This window comes from Oncorhynchus kisutch, linkage group LG5 (genome assembly GCF_002021735.2).
Source record: "Oncorhynchus kisutch isolate 150728-3 linkage group LG5, Okis_V2, whole genome shotgun sequence".
NCBI classification, from domain to species: domain Eukaryota; kingdom Metazoa; phylum Chordata; class Actinopteri; order Salmoniformes; family Salmonidae; genus Oncorhynchus; species Oncorhynchus kisutch.
Genome location: NC_034178.2, coordinates 66748344 through 66769408, shown reverse-complemented (window position 1 = coordinate 66769408; position 21065 = coordinate 66748344). Strand labels below are relative to the sequence as shown.

Genomic DNA, 21065 nt, shown 5'->3' with positions numbered 1-21065 from the left:
ACAGCCTAACCAGCTCTGCTAGGGCGAGTAAAATGGTCAGAGTGAGCTGTTCTCTCATTTGTGTCTGGAAGTACTTAGCCAGCTAGCTTTGGTGCTTGACTGCAGTTGGGACTTCAGAATGCTTGGATCAACCAGAGCATCCAGTTAGCGCTCTGAACACTCTGAATTTACAAACCCCCAGAACACACTCTGGCACTCCAGATTGAATTTGATAACAAACCCGAAGTTGTAAAATGTCTAGCTTGTAATGCTAACAAGCTAGCGAGAGGTTGCATAGCAACAGAATCAACTTCCGGTAAACAGGCAAAGCGCTAGTAGGCTCAACTGAAGGGATACCTTTCGTTTACAGTATACTAAAATTAACTTATAGTATGTAGTGTTTTGCTAGTATATTAAGTATGTAGTATACAGTATGTTAGTATGGGTATTCAAACAAAGCTAAGGAATTGAGGAAAGACCATTGAAAAAGAGCAAGGGGGTGATTATAAGCAGTGACATCATCTTTGTCAGGCACCTGATCCCAGTGTGGATCACTGTAAATAGTGTACAAGCTCTGATGCGTTGTTAAGTATGACTGTAGTATTTTTGTGACTTACTAAAAAGCTTCTAGTGGAGAAAATGTTCCTTCTCTCTTAGGCTCCTATCACTATGGTAACTGTTGCTGTATCCTTGATGAGTATTGCAACTGCACTGTCCGCCACTGTTCAACAAGTGATTTAAAAATGTTATTTTTCCATCTAGAAAACAAAGTGTTGTTTATGTTTATAGACAAAAGTTTAAAATATTTATATAATACAGATATAATTAAAATTATTGCTCCAAGAAATATGTTGTTTTGCCAAATTTAGATATGTTCCATGTGCCATATAAAAAAAATATTTTTAAATGAAAAATAGCTCTATGAAAGTATAATATTGATTAAATTACAGAGTACAAATTGTACATTAGGTTGATGCGTTAGTATGCAACTAACTAGTAATAGATGTACAGTGATTTAATGGAAAGGGTTCCACAGCTATGAAACTCACCCTGTCCATAAAACGGATCTCTTTGCAGTAGAATCCAAATATGTGATTTTGTATCCACAGAATTGACACAGGTGTGAGCCAATATTTATGTCCTGACAATGAATGGATTATTAGCAAATTAGAATAAAAACCTTATAACGTGCATTTTGAAAGGAATGTGCAATACCTGAAATTTGGTCTCACATATTCATATATATTTTTTTCCATATATTATATGTAGATTTATTAATATAATCTCACACTGACCAAGGACAGCTATCATCGTGTTTTCATTTTCTGTTGTGAAAGAAACTGTTTTTGGTCACTTGCACTTGTATTAGAAGTATGAATATAAATATATATATATACATATATATATATATACAATAGAGAGAATAAAACAATTGATGAAACTAGTTTATATAGATATTGAACACAGTATTTATGTTTAAAGTGTTGTTTGAAAGTCAGACTCAGATGTTGTGAATGCTGCTAGTATTATTAGATTTATTTGAACTGTAAATTAACATGTCTAAAGGAACATATATACAAAAGATATCAGAAAGAGAGGTAGGCATATATAAAAATACATATCAGTGCTGGTGGCTTGTCTCCTCCAAGACAGGACCCGGCTTTACCTATTAACTATTGGCCCGAGAGTCTTTCTGGACAGGAGTCATTGTCCGCTTTGGAGGAGAACTCTCCTGAAGATACTATACAATATTTTGTGGCAATACTTAGACCATTGGGGTGCAATGTTTTTGGAGAGTCCGGGGGCAGCCCCCCCCCCCCCTCTCTCTCTTTTCACAAATGGAATGGCACTCGATTATCCCATCACCTTATATTCACATTTATTCTAGAGGAACTCTGAGCCCAGACTGCAGGTTTGAATGTTTATTGAGTTGAATTGACAACAGTAGTGCAAGAAAGTGTTGTTAGCACTTAAAGTAAAGTAAAGTTACTTGTTTTACATTTTGATTGCACTGACTGAAATGTTAACTGCAATGGAACAAAAGTTCTCTATCAGTTACATCATATCTCTTGCTAGAAAATACTCTGGCCACTGATCTAGCCGCTGATCTGGCCACTGATCTAGCCGCTGATCTGGCCACTGATCTAGCCGCTGATCTGGCCGCTGATCTGGCCGCTGATCTGGCCGCTGATCTAGCCGCTGATCTGGCCGCTGATCTAGCCGCTGATCTGGCCGCTGATCTGGCCACTGATCTGGCCACTGATCTAGCCACTGATCTAGCCGCTGATCTGGCCACTGATCTGGCCACTGATCTAGCCGCTGATCTGGCCGCTGATCTAGTTTTTACAAATGGACAAAACATTATTATAACTCTTTCCCTTACTTTATATGATGTATGATTCTCTCCTATTATTACACAATTTGATTAATAGACACTCATATCAACTTTCAAAATATGTGGCTATTTGGGGGATGTTACCAGAACATTGCCTGAGCCTTTAATTGAAGAGTTTAATGCCAAAATGCTATATATCAACTTTCAGAAATGTTGGTAAATTTGTTATTATTGTTTAAAGAAATTATGAAAGAGATTGGTGTGTTTTTTTCACTGCCTAATCATGACATTGGGTTGTTCAATGACAAGATTGGTTAAACAAGCATTAATGGGAAATTGACAATGTGTTTTATAATTACTGTTTGCATGGTCTTATGTGGGAATATTTGTTTCAGTGCTTTATGGTGTGATGACTTACATGAACAAGGCAGGTTGTTTGGAAGGGGCACGTCCTGTAGCAACACTAGGGTTCCCTTTGGTAGAGACCCTGAGAATGATTTCCTCATGGTTACGTTGCTAGTTAAACATAGAAAAAAAGTATTTTGGAAAAAAAGTTTGAGTTCCCAATATTATTACTTGTCATATTTCAATCTTGATAATTACTGTTGGTTAACGTAATATGATAACTTATTAGTTGAATGGATGGGCAATAGAGATCATTTTGCTTTGTATATAACGCTGCAGTCAAAGACACTGTAGCCAACGATGTTGTCCTTTGTTGTACACTGTTTTATCACTGTGGACAAAGTCTTAGCGTTTTGTAAAATGATGTGCAATATTGTTTTTATTTGGATAATCGCTTTTCATTACAACACATTAACAACTGACAAGTTGGCGTTCTGCTCATCAGAATGTCTAGAACCAGGTCTAAAGGACCGTAAAGTTATCGTGTGTTCATCTCGACTGTGGTTGTTGCGACAGAGAAACACTTTTTGTGATAAAAGGTTTGAGGACCTAATCAGTGTTTGATAGAAACAAACTTGCCCAGTTTAAGCACTGATTCATAGCGTCCTCCTGTGGTATAAGTGAGTACTGCAGACAGTTGGCGTACATCTGTGAGAAAGACAGAGCAGGATACATAGATCAGATTTCGCCATCACTCTGCAGTTTTTCACTGCAATGATATCCTACCTGTTAATTTGATTTCCTTCCTATTGAGAATCCCTGGAGATTTGTAAACCCCCGGGTCACAAATCTCCGCTCACCCAGCCCTGTATTTATACGTATGTGATTTCAGTATAATTCTGAATATTGACTCAAAGAATATAAAACAAGCGCTTCCACTTCTGGTACTGGCTCTGCTTGGACGGCTTAAGGGTAACTCGGGAGCACCAAATAGCTATCTCATCTAGGGCAGATACACAAACCACTCCTAAATCCGACCGTTCGCCTGCACAATTGTAGCATGAGACGAGTCGGCTGGTGATCATTGTGAATGATTCTCCATCCTCGAATGGATATTAAGGGCTCCAAAATATATCTGCTCCTGTGTTAAAGAGGTTGTCCTTTCGAGGGGACACACGGGACACAAAAAACACAAATTGGAGTGTAGTGCCTCACCATAACCGTGGTTTTAGTCAACAAGACTGAACTGTGATCCCGCCACAACCTCAGTCCGTCACCTACTTATCCCGAACCAAACGTGTTTATACACTTCAAATTGGTGATTGTGTACATGCTGTGCAAGCAGAGCCCCACTCCAGGTCTGTTGTGTAACTCAATGCATGCACATTATCCTGAACAAGGTGTAGTACTGAATATATTGAAGTGTTTGTGGTATACTGTGTTCTGTTCATATTGTTTTAGTTAGATCGACCCCTTTCTTTAGACTGAATGGATAAAAATTGTTTGCATCTAAGATAAATGAATATATCAGTAACAGGATTCTATTTTTATTCACTTTGTTGAAGAGGTCCCTCCACATCTTATATCAATTGTTTCATATATATAATATATATCTGCAGATAAACGGAGTATATTTCAGTTAACACTTGTGAAATGATGTACCACTGAATTAAATGTAAACTCATATTAGATGACAAATCGCCTTGATTCCACACACAGAGGGCTCCCGAGGTGTTTCAGAAATTGGCAGCTACCCCCCCCCCCCCCCCCCAAAAAAAATGAAATTCACCATTATTTCAAAAACAAAATATTTTCAGATTTAGTCAAACAAAAATGTGAAGGGTAAACATTACAAAACACAAACACTTAAAGACAATGATCATGTATTTGTCCAAATTCTACAAACATCCAATGAGCCATGACCAGCATTCCTCATGGTCTGGCTTTCTGACCCACAAGCTTCTGCTATGGTGTCAATCTTAGCATGAATGTCCCTTTGAAGCAAATTACAAAACAATTCCACCAATTCAGATCAACATAAAGCATTAAAAGACATTTTTGTTTTGACGTCAATTCCTGTTGTGCAAGAAATTTTGTATAAATGTTTGGAAAAGGAATGGATGTAGATAAAGAATATATACACATACAATTTAAATCACAAAGTGAACCTGTTTTTCCCTCAAAACCTTAGACCTATTCCTTGGTACTGTACAAGTATTCTGGTGGAGCAGTAGTGTTCCTGTGTTTTCAGTTCTGTGGGTGTGTGTACACAATGTGCACTTGGGTAAGGGGAGTTCTGTGCATAAACCCAAAAGTTAGTCAGTGTTAATTTTGTGTCAGTGTTAAATATTTTAAATAAAAACTATTCTCTATTGTGTTTCATGGTATATTAAGGAAAAAAGTTACATCTCTATAGCTTCTGGCGATACCTGTTCCATTTTATAGATTTGTCAGCACAAAATGCAATAAATCAATATCATTTTATTACAGCCTTGTTTGCGAGTCATTGGAATAATGATCTTTGTCCGGTTTTCAATACGATCTCGGGTTCCCGTTCCCGCATTCAGAGATTCCATTCGCGCTGCATGTCAGCTCACTCAGAAATTGCCTTTAAAAAGCGGTATAAAGCATACAACACGCGATCTGATTGAATCCCGGCCTTGATGTTTGAAACTACTCAAGGGGTACGCAATAACCACACAATGTCACATTCAAAAATGGTTTATTTCAGGAGCACTGCTAGTACAATCACACAGGAAGTTGTATAAAAGTTTTGCTGTGTAGAACTGGCCCACACCGACACCAGATCTAGCCATCAAACATTGTGGTTGAGCAGAGAACAACAAGTTCAGCACAATCCTGAATATCTTCGGACATGCAATTAACTTTTTACAACAAATCACACTAACCAGAAAATGGAGACTGGTTACAACCGAAAATGTCTGACTTTCAAATAGTCTTACCAAATAACCGAGGTCTGTCATTACAATACCTAGGGTAAAAAAAGGGTCCTCTAAAAGCATTTACAAATGCAAAAAAAAAAACAGAAAATATCAGTCTACATCTACACATTTCAACTGTGGTAAATTAATTTAACAAAAGCTGCTTTGCAGACTCGAGGGTTGGGTGTGGTCACATTATGAGGGGAATCATCAGTAATGGCGAGGGTACATTGCCATGGGCGGAGGCTGACCCATGCCTTGGCCCATGCCCTGACCCATGCCTTGGCCCATGCCCTGACCCATGCCTTGGCCCATGCCTTGACCCATGCCTTGACCCATGCCTTGGCCCATGCCATGACTTGGTCTGGGGGATGCCGAATTCCCAGCATTTACCAAGTGGTTGAGAGAGGGTCCGCTTTGAATGAGCGTGTCCAGGGCTTTCTGGACGCTGGGGTTGTCGAAGTTGATGCCCGCTCCCCCTGAGACAGGAGGTCTCTGCCCCCCCTGAGGGGCAGCCATACGGCCTGTGGGCGACCCATAGCCTTGGTGGATACCGAGGGGTACCGGGCCCGGGCGCATGGGGGGCCGGGCACCCATCATGTTGGGGACTTGGGAAGGTGTGGTGGCCATTTTGGGGACAGGAGAGGCTGAGGACATGGGGAGGCCTGTGGACTGGATGCCCATGGTGGAGCCGTAGGACTGGGGGACCATGGCGGGGCTGGCAGCGGAGGCCGATGCCCCGGCGCCACTGTTGAACAGGCTGAGGATCTTAGCCTGCAGCTCCTGCTGGTTGTTGGAGGTGGCGTTGGGGGCCGGCGGCATGCTCATGTGGGTGGAGTGGGCACTGTGTGGGGGTGGTGCGTGACCGGGATGGACTGCAGGGGGCATCGTCTGGGCCTGGAGAGTAGGCTCGTGGGTTGCTGCGGTCGCCGGGGGATGCGATGCTGCAGAGGAAGAAAACAGTCAGTGTTCTTCTGTTATGAGTTAAATTCTGTAAACTACAGTAAATGGGGCAAAACCCAGCGTTGGTTTAGGGGACCTCTTTCAAGCCCAACTTGAGGGCAAAGTTGAGAAGCCTTACCTGCAAGTGGGTCGGCTCTTACGATGCGTTCCCTCTTGACCCTCAAATACTCTATAAGACTATCCAGCTCCTCTGGAGTCAGGAACCTAGGACGTCGAAGACAGAAGACACACTTCATGTCAGACACATGAACAGCTACAAAGCCCACTGTGACACACAATCCCAACTGCACCATTCCAAGCCCCTCTCCTCATACCGGTTTGGGTGGGAATTTACAAAAAGCATTGTCATGTGTAACATCAGCACAATGATAAGCAATGAGACAGTCTACAAGAGAGAGATGAAGGGAGACCAGTGGGAGAACACAAGACGGATTAAAGTGAAATGGAAAGAGAAAGGGCTGTTAAGACAGTATAATATACAGTATTGAAATAAGGAGTGTGTGCGTGCAAGCAGAATGACTGACCTGCCCTCAGACAGCAGAGTGATGGCAGGAAGCAGGGTGACCGGGTGGCCCTCCCTCTCATGCTCCCTCATCAGCACGTCGTCAGCCATCTTGGCAGCCTTCTGAGCGATCTCCTCACGCTCCTTCTCACGATGTTCCACCTTGAAGGAGTCATAGTTGTGGCCCACCAGGACCATGGCATCCTCCATGGGCATGTTGCGATGCTCTAGGAGTTTACATATTTTTATTTTTTTGAAGGCAAAGAAAATAAATGAGTAATTTAAAATGTAGGATACAGGCCTAAGACATGGCAGGGCTGTGACTACTACGAAGTGTAAAGTAATTGTTAGATCAGCCTTCGCTCATCGAGTTTGCATGGACTTCTTGTTAATACTGTCAAAGAATTTTGGGCTCTTGGTTATTAAATACTTCATTGGCGCAATTGGGGTACTGAAATCGTCCACATTTCTTTCACGTTACATCTGGGCACGTTTTTAAGAGTACGAGTCATTCATCGCTAGCTATTTAACCTTCCTGTGAAGTGAGTGTAATAACAGCCCATGGTAACAAACATGAGCCTGATCAGCAAGTGGTTGTCTGCATTCAACTGTTTGAGCATTTTGACAGGCTTCCTCCTTTTGCTCAATTGCCCTTCACGGCAAATGTTTATTGGACATCACAGTAACTGTGTGGGATTTGACAAAAGGTCAATTGATTAACACTAGGAAATCAGGTAGGTACATAAGTTTGAACAAGTGTCAAGAAGAATACATCTTAATCAAGTACATTTTACACCCCTTCAAAAGCTCAAGTTGACCACTGAACAAAAAATGTCCACCTGTCATTCCACCCCAAAAGCAGGATTAAGACGCTGCACTGATTCCAGTCAGTCCCAGCAGCAGGAACCAGAAGTCCTACCTTGGGGTGTGCCGAAGAGGATGTTGACTGTGCAGGAGCGGTGCACCTGGTGCTGCTGAGTGATGATTATGGCGAAAGGGGTGCGCGCCCGGCCCACGTCCTCCAGCGCCTGGGTCAGGGACACCTCCGTGTTGAGGAAGATGAGGTCCACCACCATACCCAGGTCACGCACCTTCCGCCCCACTGTCTCTGCATACTCCCTACTGCAAGGACAAAGTGGATGCTACAGGAAACACGCCACATTCTTATCCACTCATGTTTACAATAAGAAGGCTACAATCAATTTGCGAAGAAGATTACTATGGAAGGTCTTGTGTGACAATTAGGCTGTATGCCAAGGGTACATAACTCATTTGTCAAAAGGGCTGGTGTCAGATTGTCTTTCTAAAAAATTTTAAAAAGTCTACCACATTAAAATTGGCCCGTGGACTGCGTCTGGCCCGCCCTGCTGCATGCATAATCTCTAATCAAATACAGACTCAATTCACACTTAATCCAAGTGGTAATATGGAGGATTTAATCATGGACTTACTTTTGTGCCTTGTTGACAACAATGACCGAGCAGTCAACCGGACGCTCCCGGTCATACTGTCTCTGGACCTCCTCATAGTACTGACGGTAGAGCTCGTTACGCCGCCGCTCCTCTACCCGCACGCGGTCATCTGAAAAAGACCCGGTCTTTACATTCTTTTACCACTGACAGTTCAATTTGTTTACAAGTTAAAAGGGATAGTTCAATCAGAAAGTATCTATTAGTATTTATTTCATTTCAATTGTCTGCTGTTAAAAAGAAAGTTTGAGGTTTTAGCAGAAAAGCAGTTTTCTACTTACCCAGTCAGGTGAACTCATGGATACCACTTATGGAGCGAGATGATGAAATCAGCTAGCTGATCCCATTGACTTCCAGTGATTGTTAGCAATCACTCCAGAAACTACATTCAACTTACTTCAAACTGCATGCAGACATAAAAGTGGTATGCGTCAGTTCATCTGACTCTGGGTAAGTAAAAAACAGGCTTAAATTGCCCAAATTGCAAACTATCCCATTAATGCCATAAAAGTGTGCCAGTCAGCAGTCAAGATGGAACACTTAGTACCGAGCAAAAACTGATGCCGTTTGTACACGTTTAAGAGTATTGTATTACTACCTTTACCTTCAGGTTCTCGTCGGCCGTTCCATGGATCCCTGTACGGGTCCTCCTTCTTGCGGTGGTGCTCATCTGCGCCACCACGGTAATATCGATCATAACCCTCCTCTCTGTAATACACAAGTGACCAATCGTTGGTTAAAAGTTGCTTGGAATAGGGCAGAGAATGTTCCTTCAGGCTGGCCCTTTGCCAGACCGGTCACCTGAATGTGGGGTCTCTAGGGTCTCCGCGAGGTTCACCGCGAGGGTCTCCACGAGGTTCACCCCTGAGATCCTTTTCCCTGCCCTCGGATGTGCGGTAGCGGTCAAAGTTGGGGTCTCGCGGTTCGTGATGGTCACGAGGGTGCCGAGGCTCACGGCCAGGCTCTCGTGAGTGCTCTCGGCTGCCCCGGTGCGCACGAGAGTCGCGCCCGTGCATAGGCGAGCGAGAGCGAGGACGGGGCTCCCTGCCTTCTCCATAACCTCCATATGGATCCCTGGAAGAACAAACAAAGCCTTAGTGAAAAATGTTGGATTGGGTTACTTTAACATAATAGTTTGGTTTTAATGTTAACATTAGAATCAAATTTGTTAATTATTTAGAATGCGCACAATAAAGCAGTGAAGGTGCTCCTCTCAAGGACTCCACAAATTAAAGCATAATTTCCCCTTGACATTGGAGCAAGTGTGATTCCACGACGGGGGAAAAATGTGAACCCCACCCCCCCCCACCTAACATTTATCACAATGACCTGATGGCCGGTGATGTTCAAATGCTAACAATTCCAAGTCACAGCAGAAACGTCTTTCCACTGAAATTGTCCTTCCCATTAACATAAGTCTTCGTACAAACTTCCAGGGAGTTCAAAATAATATTTAACGCAATGAAAACCTTAAATACATTTTTTTTTTTTAAATACGTCATCGGGTTCGGTCGAAATTGAGAAGTGATATATCACATGAAAACGTACACATGCTCCATATTAAAATGTGTTTTCGATTAAAGGTCCTGTTTTCGGAGGTAAAAAATACAATTTATAGAAATGCATTAATACTCGAGTATCAAGCAATCTCAAGAGTTCCTACCAAGCAAATCGGCAATGAAATCATCGTACGCAAAACACAACAGGAAACACTTGAGACAAAATAATTACCACACATTAAAATATTCTTTATTGTCTATACAGATTTTTGTTAGCTGACAACTGGCACCTACTTTCAAATGTTTTCGAAAACGGGCTAACTAGATTGAAAATAAAAGACTTGTACTAAAAACAGAATATAACTGATCACAGAAATATTTTGATATTGTCAATGTCGATATTGCGCATCAAAGTCAACCATTTTCCAATTATGAACATTGATTAACTAGGCAGAAGCAGACATGACATCTAAATCAGTCTCCCCAGGCGTTGCCAGAATTGTCCCACAGCGAAATTACATGGTGGTTGGCGGCGGTAACAGTCTAGAAAGACATGTATCTGTTGGCCATTTTTAAGCAGAGTTTTAAAAAGCCAAAATCTGTGTGCTCAAAACATAATTCAGGTTGTCAAAGTATTGAGACTGATTGTTTCCCATCGCAAACAAGAATCGATATTTAAGTTTACTTTATTGCCATTCTGCTGCCAACATAGCCGAGCCGATCACAAGGGTGAGGCATGGCGTAACATTTGTTCAACCGTCCGGTGAAGCAAGATGGCGCCGCACGTACCGGCGATATTTTATGCTGAAAAGTTTTTTAAATTTATTTTTATTAAATGAACGGGACGCAGTTTTTATTGTTTTCTCTAGTTAAATATGGCCTAATCAGAACAGGGAAATTGTGAAAACAGACATCTTTAGAAGACAAAGGACACAGAACTAAATTCAGAATGTTGTTTTATTTCATGATTTTCTTTGTGTGTGTGTGACGTGAAATATGTTACCGCTAACTGAACACAACGCTGAGAAACTTAACGAGCTGTTTTTGTCAATGTGCTTCGGGGCAAATGACATGAGAAACATATTTTACCAGAGCAGCTGAAACGTTGGTACTTCTTCATAACCCATTAGCGTTACTTTACCTTCTTGGAGGGCTCGGCCGGGATTGAGCTTTATTCTGTCGTTGTCGCTCCGCTGCCATATTTATAGCTGAAAATAAACCAATCAAAAACGTTCAACATGACATTTACAGATATTAACTCAATGAAGCGAAAGGTTTTAAGTGCCATGAAATGTAACCCCGCCGCTCACTTTCCCGATCCATAAATTGAGTTCCAGATTTCCAAGCATGAAAATCCAAATTGATCGTTAAAAAAATAAAAAATAAATCTAATTGGACGAGAGGGCGAAAATGTTCCAGGTTCCAAGTTGTCTTTACATGGCTTCCCTTGTTATATTGCATGAAAGGTTTGATGGGTATTTTTTGAAGAGAGGATGCTTTCAATTTTAGTTGAGAATGAGAGAATCATCTGGGATGCTTTGACTCAGCTACTAAAATAAAATCAAGTTGAGATGAAGCGGTCAAGGGAAAATCTAACTTATGTCAATGAGAACATTAACACTACACTGATGACACAAAGCCAAACACGTTAATCTTCCACTTGTGTGTGCGTTCTGAAGTCTGTTCAAATTCGCAATATTTCTTCCAACTGTTCAAAGACAATTAAGTGTATTCTTCGGGAGTCAAAAGACATTGTAACAATTTCAATTTTTAAATCATTTATTTAGTTTAAAATGTCATTGTAAATGCGGAGCTAAAAATGTAATGTATACTGTAATTACATTGTATATTGCCCCACTTGCTAAACATTCATAGTTATTCACAAAACTACAGTTTTATAACTTAAGTAAAGCTGAAAATTGTAGTCTGGGGATTCTGCTGGGAATACATTGAGCAATTTAAAATCCTAATATCTAAATAAGCCATTGAATGTTATTACAGCGATTAAATCTTGACCTAACACTTTCATAAGAGGATACATACTGTGTGGTGGAAGACCCCACACTGCACAATAGGCCTACAGTTTAACTACGTTTAATCTCTTGTGGAGAGACTACGTAAACATCAATGCTACCGTAGATCTATCATGATTACAACGGGATGCATGACATATCAAACAGGCATTAGTTCTGGTGCCTTGGTCAAATCATGATTTTATAGGTGTTAGCATCTTTCAAATTTCATAAGGGGATGGGGCATTTGGCCCATAGACTTGCGAAGAGGGTGGAGCTCATCGTTACAGTTAGAATCTCTTCACTGAAACACATATGGACCCAGAATATACAAATCAAGCATCTGACCAATTTCATAAGACTTTAGCTATGGGTTAACTGAGATTACTGTAATATTAAACTGATATATGCTATGTGATTTCAAAGAAATGGGAAAACCCCTTATTTTAGCAAATATTGACAGTGCTGGACAAACAGAAAAGCATTAAATTGGAGAACTTGGTAGGCTGTTGTCTCCTACTGTGCGAGTCTTCGTAGCTGACCAGGTCATCCGCTCATCATGCATTTCTATGGGCTAGTGCAGTATTTTGGGGGGAATTTGAACACATTACATGTCACACTGCACGAGCAATGACAGGAAAAACATCCAAGGGTCCTAGTGTTGTTGGGAGCACGTAGGAGCAGTTAAGACATTGTCCTCGCCACCGACCTTAAGATTTCACTCTGATCTTATCAAATGATCTGGGATGAGTTAATCATTCTAATATCGTACAGCGTATTCTCGGCATTAGTGACACCATGACAAAATTGCTCCCCTTCAGTCACCTGTTACCTAGACAGTCACATCTAATACAGTGAACTCTTACCTATTTTATAACCTTTATAAGGGCGACCATTTTGTCCCGCCTTTGCAGCCTCTGCATCCTCAACACGTTCAAACTGCACAAATCCGTACCCTTGGAACATGGACAAGGCTGGAAAAAGGAACATTTTTGTTGTTTTGATTTCATATAAAAGGAAACAAGGGCCAGGTTTAAAACTATGATTTCCTCTCTAAGGGTAGTTTAAGTGATATTATAAAAAAAGTTATGCAATGAAATATAAAAATGTACAATGTTCAGAATTTGGTTCAAAGTTACAAAACTTCATCCCAAAATGTTGTGATTCTTTAAGATGAATCTACAGTTGAATTGATCACAGCTTAATCTTGGGCAAGTTTAATATTAGGCTACTGCATTGTAACCAAAAACAATACATGTAAATTAGGCTAGATAAGAGTTACATATTTATTTTTAATTTTTTAAATGATGACTCCTTAAATTCAATAAGACGAATGATGCTCAAAAATTGAGGATGAAATGTGTATTCCTTCCTAGTAGGTAGCCTAAGTACTAACCATGAATCTTCCCGTAGGGACTGAACAGTTCCTCCATGTCCTTCCTGTCCATCAGTGATGTCGGTAAATTCCCCACAAAAATCCTCCTCTCCATATCGCGGGGATTTTGGCTGTTGGTGCATGAGCGAACAGGGCCAGACGGCGATCCACTGCGGCTTCTTCTGTGAGACATGGCGCTACTCGGCTAGATCCCAACCTTAGCGATTCTTTTCTTTGACGTAATTTTTTTTGGGGTACTGTTCAATTTCCTTTTTTTTTGCGCGTGTGTTCAAAAGTTGTTTCCAAGGTCCTAAAAATGTCAGCGTGGTAAAGAAAAAGAGAAGAGAAATCCCATGGATGAAATGATTCAGCACAGCAGAGCCCCAAATAGTTACGCCTAGGTTGCACTCTAAGGAAGAGAAAACAAATTCCTACGAAATTCAACAAAAATTAAGTGTAAGTTCTGTATATCCGCTGAAAGACATTCATCCATTTGAAATACAATGACAACAGGCTGTAAATCAAAACAGCCAATTCCTTTACAGAGATGTTTAGGCAGACAAGGCCGTCTGTAGTCCGTTTTTTTTGTTCTTAGGTATGAAATGTCACCGTCTACAAATGTTTTATTAAGATTCATAACAGGCAATATGTTATAGCTAGGCCATAGCATCTACAATAACAAAATTCCCTACAGGGATTTAAACGCGTAGGCCTAGACTGGAGGGAGTTTCCACCAGTTTGGGGGTTTGACACAGGTAGGAAAGGTTACTGTAAAGTGTTTTCTGGCATTGTTAAAAGGGCTAAAAATGAGGGCTTGTACACCTTTTGTATGCAATGTGTGTGTTGGCAAGTCATGATTGGGCTGTTCCTAGCATCTTTCAGCCTAGCAACCCTAGGTCACACCTGTACTCTTATTCTTCCAGAACAACTGGTTTATATTTCAGCCAAATAATTCCCTGTATTGCTTTCATGTAGGCCACCTCATTTACATCTACTTGTCCTTCTTTACTGCTACTGTTTATTACACAGACATTGGGTGGTATAATTAGTTACACTTTGCCAATATACTTACAGGCCAGAGTGAAAGTACACACATACGTGTAACTGCAGACAGTGAATATACCTTCCTCTAGGCGTAGCCATCTGGCTTAATGCATATGCCTTCTAGCTAGATAACGTTTGTTAGCAGGCAAATTAACTTCTAAACTTCAACCATCCTTAGTGTCATATGACGTCATTGCTTGCTAGCTAGCTAACAAAATGGTAAAAACATTTACATTGGCAAATTGCTGCCGGCAAAAAATGCGGGTGCAATTACACACTTGGCATTGCAAAAATACATAACATTTAAAACTTACTCTGCGGGTGGTTGGTCCTTATTAAAGGGGGGGGGGGGTTAGACAAAATAGGTAAAGGACTATTATTCAACAGACTCAAATGTGGCCCACTTCCACTCTGCTTACCTCATGTCAAAATAAAAGGAATAACTTGGGGGACCAAGTTGAATTTTAATTGTATTTAACCTCTGGCATCCCGGACTGCTCATTTTTTTTGCAGCCCAACCTTGTGTGTGTAAATACACCAGCATTTCTAAAAGCAGCTATTGGACCTCGCCGGCTTGTAGTCCTTAAAACCCTAAATTAGTTACCTCTGGTTCATTCAGGCATTCCTATGGGCGAAATGAATGTTGTTTTGGCATAAACGCCAAAAATAAGGTCAGAGGTTAAAACAGGCTTAGGAGATCGACATTTTGTTCTATGAGAATCATTCTGTTACCATGACGTTTATTACATGTATGCATCAAAATAGGGCCAGGCATTTTTTACCACCTACACCGGTATTGATGAACAGACCGGTTTGCGTTTTTTACTTTACCTTCTATAGCGGTATTTCAATGTTTGGTTAAATGTGATAAGCCACTCCGTTTATAGTTTACGCTACTCGAGTCATCTCTCTTCCTCGCCCCGTCACTCAAGGAGCGCAGTTGTTGCTCGACAACAAGATTATTTGCCGACGTTCACTCTTCAGTCTGCATGGTCAATGAAGCAGATGCATCAATATGTTGATGACAATGATGCTACATTCCACTTTGCTTCTTAATATAAATCCACAAGCGTTCTATAATTACACAAACGAATAGTGTATCTTACTGTCTGCAAACTGCTAGTTTATTTGTTCTTAGCCAGTTGTGGCTAAAAATAAATTGTGTTTGCCGCTAATGCTAACATAACTAGCTAAGACAGCCCGATACCAGTGATTGTGTAATCCTAAATCAGCAGGTTTGTGAAACAGTACCTTCTATATCAGAGAGGTATAGGCAAAGCACAAATGTTAGCTACATGAAGTAAGAGAAAACATTTAATGTAGCCAATGATTATAGGGTCCCACTCCCATGGGAAATACTGACCAACACTTTTGTTCCTACCCTGTCACAATAACAACTCCATAGAGATCCTTTTAGTATTCTGTTCCTAATTCTATCAGCAAAACCACCCTGGCTTTCTAATTCGTTGTCATTTAAAACATTGCATTCAAAGTGCCCACCAGTATATGTAAAATTAGAATAATCATTCTATTTCCATGAATCCAACAGTACACCCAAGTGTTTTGATCTAAACCGCAAGCCAAAAAGCAATATTTGTTTAAAAATAAAGCCTAGAGACTTGTTTGCCAATATCATGTAGCCCTATATGGCAGTGTGGAAATGATAAACTTTTGGTTGAAGTTTGATTGAACAGTACAAATCAGAATGGAGAAAGCCACCTTGAAATTACTTAGAATGTAAAGTATGTGTTGCTACCAATGATTTATATAAACCCTGGATTGCTGATCCATAATGGCACTCTTTAGAAAAGCAGCTGTCCGTAGGAATGAATGGAATTGTACAGTATTTTATTTAAAATGTGTAAAGGGCAAAAGTATGTTGTTTTAGTGGGGACGGTTACATTAGTACCATCAAAAAATATTTACTTGAAGGAAATGTTTCATGTTTAGGTCACATATTCAAAAGTATGCATTAAAGCTGTCAAATAAACGTGGTAAAAAAAATACATTTCTAAAGCTTACAAAATATTTTTTTTTAACGGTGGTAGAGCGCCAAGATGGATGCGTGGTGGCTTCCTAACAACTCCCCGTCAGCCATCTAGTGTGTGTGTGTATATATATATATATATATATATATATATAATAAAAATAAATCATTGGTTGCCACCCTACGGTCATGCAGAACTCAAAGCAAATTATAAAACTGATTCAAAAACATAAAATACGGAAAACATCGTGATATATTTGGGCCGCTCAGCACTTCACAAATTCACAACGTTAAATAACGATTATATCATCGAATAAAACGTAAGACATATTTTATTAAGCCGGTGTTTATCCAAAAACCATTTAAAACCCACTTAGCTTTCGACGAACGAGCCATGGCGGAGTTAGCGCTTACAATAAGACGCCATTACTATTGCTCTCTGTTGGCGGGAGGCTACAGCAAGCTCGTCGTCATGCCCTGTCTGGCTAATGCTGGATAACCACAGCTAACTTTATAAAACGTTCGCGATCCAACGTTAATGTATTTAATAACGAGACTTATTGAAATCACTGAAACCAAAACAGGTTTCGCTAACTCATTAACTAAAGTAGTAATGTTAACTAACTAGTTCCGCGTTAACTACCCTAGCTCGAAAGACTTAACGTTAGCTCGTTAGCGTTACTTTACAGCGCTTGAATGAATGACGGCGGGCGTAGGCCTAGCTAGCTACATATCATGGCCCACTACTATCCAAGAAGATGCTAACACGGGACTAGGGATGGTTCTGCGACGGGACGCCATGTTGGCTAGCTTGGTCAGCTTAGGGCCGTGAGATAACGGTAGCTAGTCACTAACGAACACGGTGTAGTTTATTATAATCAGCATTGTACTCCTACCTTCAACATTAAGGTTTCCAACAATAACAAAAAATCTGCAGTGCTTTTTGATGTCCTCCAGTAAGTTCTTCTGACCACCCGTAACAGCTTCCCCTTCGTCGCCACACAATAATGGCCGTCCGGCTTCTTCTTGTGTGGTTTTTAAAGCAATGGTCTCGGGCCTCGGGTTCCTGTTATGTCAACACCGCCATCTGCTGTATAGGAGGGCTTGTTGCAAGGTCAATTTATGTTTTAATGCGTTATAATACAATAAACACCTATCTGAAATATTCAGTGCTACAATGTTAAACGTCAAAACTCCATTGTTTTATAAGCCGAGGTTGAACTGATGGACAGTGGACCAGCAGCAGTCAGTATGTAACCTGACACCACTGGAGGTGTTGATGGTACTTGTGTAGAACAATAGAGAAAACAAGCTTCCTTGTCTTCTCCTGAATCACCCCAGGGTGCCAGTGAAGGGCTGGCAGGCCTCCAAAATAGACTAAACATTTGTTCAGGGTTTGGGAGGGCACTTCACATGAAAATTAATAGCCATGGCCTATGTCTGCAGGACAGAGTTTATTTCACCACTTGGGGCAATGATATATATTTTTACATTTTTTACATTTTATTTATTTATTTCACCTTTATTTAACCAGGTAAGCTAGTTGAGAACAAGTTCTCATTTGCAACTGCGACCTGGCCAAGATAAAGCATAGCAGTTTGACACATACAACAACATAGAGTTACACATGGGATGAACAAAACATACAGTCAATAATACAGTAGAAAAAAATAAAACAAAGTCTATATACAGTGAGTGCAAATTAGGTCAAATAAGGGAGTTAAGGCAATAAATAGGCCATGGTGGCGAAGTAATTACAATATGGCAATTTTAAACACTGGAATGGTAGATGTGCAAAAGATGGATGTGCAAGTAGAGATACTGTGGTGCAAAAGGAGCAAAATAAATAAATACAGTATGGGGATGAGGTAGATAGATGGGCTGAATACAGATGGGCTATGAACAGGTGCAGTGATCTGTGAGCTGCTCTGACAGCTGGTTCTTAAAGCTAGTGAGGGAGATGGGAATCTCCAGCTTCAGTGATTGTTGCAGTTCGTTCCAGTCAGTGCAGAGAACTGGAAGGAAAGGAGACCAAAGGAGGAATTGGCTTTGGGGGTGACCAGTGAGATTTTAGGGCGGGGCTTTACCTAGCAGAGACATGTAGATAACCTGTAGCCAGTGGGTTTGGTGACGAGTATGAAGCGAGTGCCAGCCAACGAGAGTGTATAGGTCGCAGTGGTGAGTAGTGTATGAGGCTTTGGTGGCAAAACGTATGGCACTGTGATAGACTACATCCAGTTTGCTGAGTAGAGTGTTGGAGGCTATTTTATAGATGACATCGCCGAAGTCAAGGATCGGTAGGATGGTCAGTTTTACGAGGGTATGTTTGGCAGCATGAGTGAAGGAAGCTTCGTTGCGAAATAGGAAGCCGATTCAAGATTCAATTTTTGATTGGATATGCTTAATGTGAGTCTGGAAGGAGAGTTTACAGTCTAGCCAGACACCAGGTATTTGTAGAAATCCACGTATTCTAAGTCAGAGCCGTCCAGAGTAGTGATGCTGGATGGGCGGGCAGGTGCGGGCAATGATCGGTTGAATAGCATGCATTTAGTTTTATTTGCGTTTGAGAGCAGTTGGAGGCCACGGAAGGAGAGTTGTATGGCATTGAAGCTCGTCTGGAGGTTAGTAAACACAGTGTCCACTGAAGGGCCAGAAGTATACAGAATGGTGTCGTCTGCGTAGAGGTGGATCAGAGAATCACCAGCAGCAAGAGCGACATCATTGATGTATACAGAGAAGAGAGTCTGCCCGAGAATTGAACCCTGTGGCACCCCCATAGAGACTGCCAGAGGTCCGGACAACAGGCCCTCCGATTTGACACACAGAGCTCTATCAGAGAAGTAGTTGGTGAACCAGGTGAGGCAATAATTTGAGAAACCAAGGCTGTTGAGTCTGCCAATAAGAAGGTGGTGATTGACAGAGTCGAAAGCCTTGACCAGGTCGATGAATACAGCTGCACAGTAATGTCTCTTATCGATGGCGGTTATGATATCGTTAAGGACCTTGCGCGTGGCTGAGGTGCACCCATGACCAGCTCGGAAACCAGATTGCATAGCGGAGAAGGTACGACATCATTCAAAATGGTCAGTAATCTGTTTGTTAACTTGGCTTTCGAAGACCTTAGAAAGGCAGGGTAGGATAGATATAGGTCTGTAGCAGTTTGGGTCTAGAGTGTCTCCCCCTTTGAATAGGGGGATGACTGCGGCAGCTTTCCAATCTTTGGGAATCTCAGACGATACGAAAGAGAGGTTGAACAGGCTAGTAATAGGGGTTGCAACAATTTCTGCAAATAATTTTAGAAAGAGAGGGTCCAGATTGTCTAGCCAAGGCTGATTTGTAGGGGTCCAGATTTTGCAGCTCTTTCAGAACATCAGCTATCTGGATATGGGTGAAGGAGAAATGGTGGGGGCTTGGGTGGGTTGCTGTGGAGGGTGCCGGGCAGTTTACCGGGGTAGGGGTAGCCAGGTGGAAAGCATGGTCAACCGTAGAGAAATGCTTATTGAAATTCTCAATTATAGTGGATTTGTTGGTTGTAACAGTGTTTCCTAGCCTCAGAGCAGGCCATCCACCGTAGCCCTAAATTGTTAATATAGAGAGAAGCACATCATAGACCAGCACTATATGTTTTGTGTGAGGATGCAGGATGTTCATTTTAGAGAATTTGGCAGTACGTCCAACCCGGCCTCACAAACCGCAGACCATGTGCCCAGGGCCTCCACACCTGGCTTTTAATTTGGACGGGAAAGTATAGAAAATTGTATCTGTTAAGGCAGTTAACCCACAAGCGGTTATTAACCCACTGTTCCTAGGCCGTCATTGTAAATAATAATTTGTTTTTAACTGACTTGCCTAGTTAAATAAAGGTTAAATAAAATTAATCTAATTAATATCCACAGCTGTAATAGGAGTCATTATTTTAGAAAATCAAAGGGGGGAATTTTGAAAAAATAAAAGTTGTACCTTTTACAAGAGAGGTTAAGGAACCACCACACATATCTGTAGATCTGTAGCTCATATGGACGGTGAAATATTGAACACTTGTCCTATCACAGGAAATATTCATGTAAAATCAGTTAAATAAATAATTGCAATTCTAATGGGTCTAATTTGGAGAGGTGAGAGGTAACATTTTAAAATTCAACTAGGCAAGTCAGTTGAGAACAAATTCTTATTTACAATGACAGCCTAGGAACAATGGATTAACTGCCTTGTTCAGGGGCAGAAAGACAGATTTTCAACTTTTCAGTTGGGGATTTGATCTAGCAACCTTTACTGTTACTGTCCCAACACTCTAACCACTAGGCTACCTGCCATGGTTTTAGATGTATATGACAGTTGGATTGGAAGCCATAGAACATTAGCTCTGTATGTGAACTAATAACTACAACTGTAATAGTAAAAAAGGGGAGGGATTTTGAAAAACTAAATCGCTTTGTTAAGAGGTCAGGGAACACACTGCACTTGTCTGTAGATCTCTAGCACATGTGGATTGGAAGCCTTTCAAAATTATAATTATGACATTAACTATTCATTTTATAACCAGGGAACTTTAAAATGGGAATTGTTATTGGATACGGGACATCAGTGACTTTGCTACAAGTGATTTTTAGCTC

The 21065-nt window shown here is 41.0% G+C and overlaps 1 protein-coding gene across 6 annotated transcripts; it reads right to left on the bottom strand.

The window, feature by feature from the left end:
* Positions 1-5364: 5364 nt before the first annotated feature.
* Positions 5365-17480, bottom strand: ncoa5 (nuclear receptor coactivator 5). 6 transcript variants are annotated; one of them, XM_020483958.2, is made up of 11 exons: positions 17349-17480; positions 13443-13731; positions 12913-13020; positions 11176-11242; positions 9337-9609; positions 9134-9243; positions 8518-8647; positions 7986-8188; positions 7089-7293; positions 6683-6768; positions 5365-6545 (listed from the first exon to the last, which is right to left on the bottom strand). In XM_020483958.2, exons 2-11 carry the CDS (start codon positions 13612-13614, stop codon positions 5812-5814), a joined length of 2088 nt encoding a protein of 695 aa, XP_020339547.1. In that variant the 5' UTR covers positions 13615-13731; positions 17349-17480; the 3' UTR covers positions 5365-5811. The 6 variants fall into 6 exon arrangements, with proteins under 6 accessions (XP_020339547.1, XP_020339548.1, XP_020339549.1 ...); XM_020483959.2 differs by having other exon boundaries at positions 9140-9243; XM_020483960.2 differs by lacking the exons at positions 12913-13020; positions 13443-13731.
* Positions 17481-21065: the final 3585 nt, after the last annotated feature.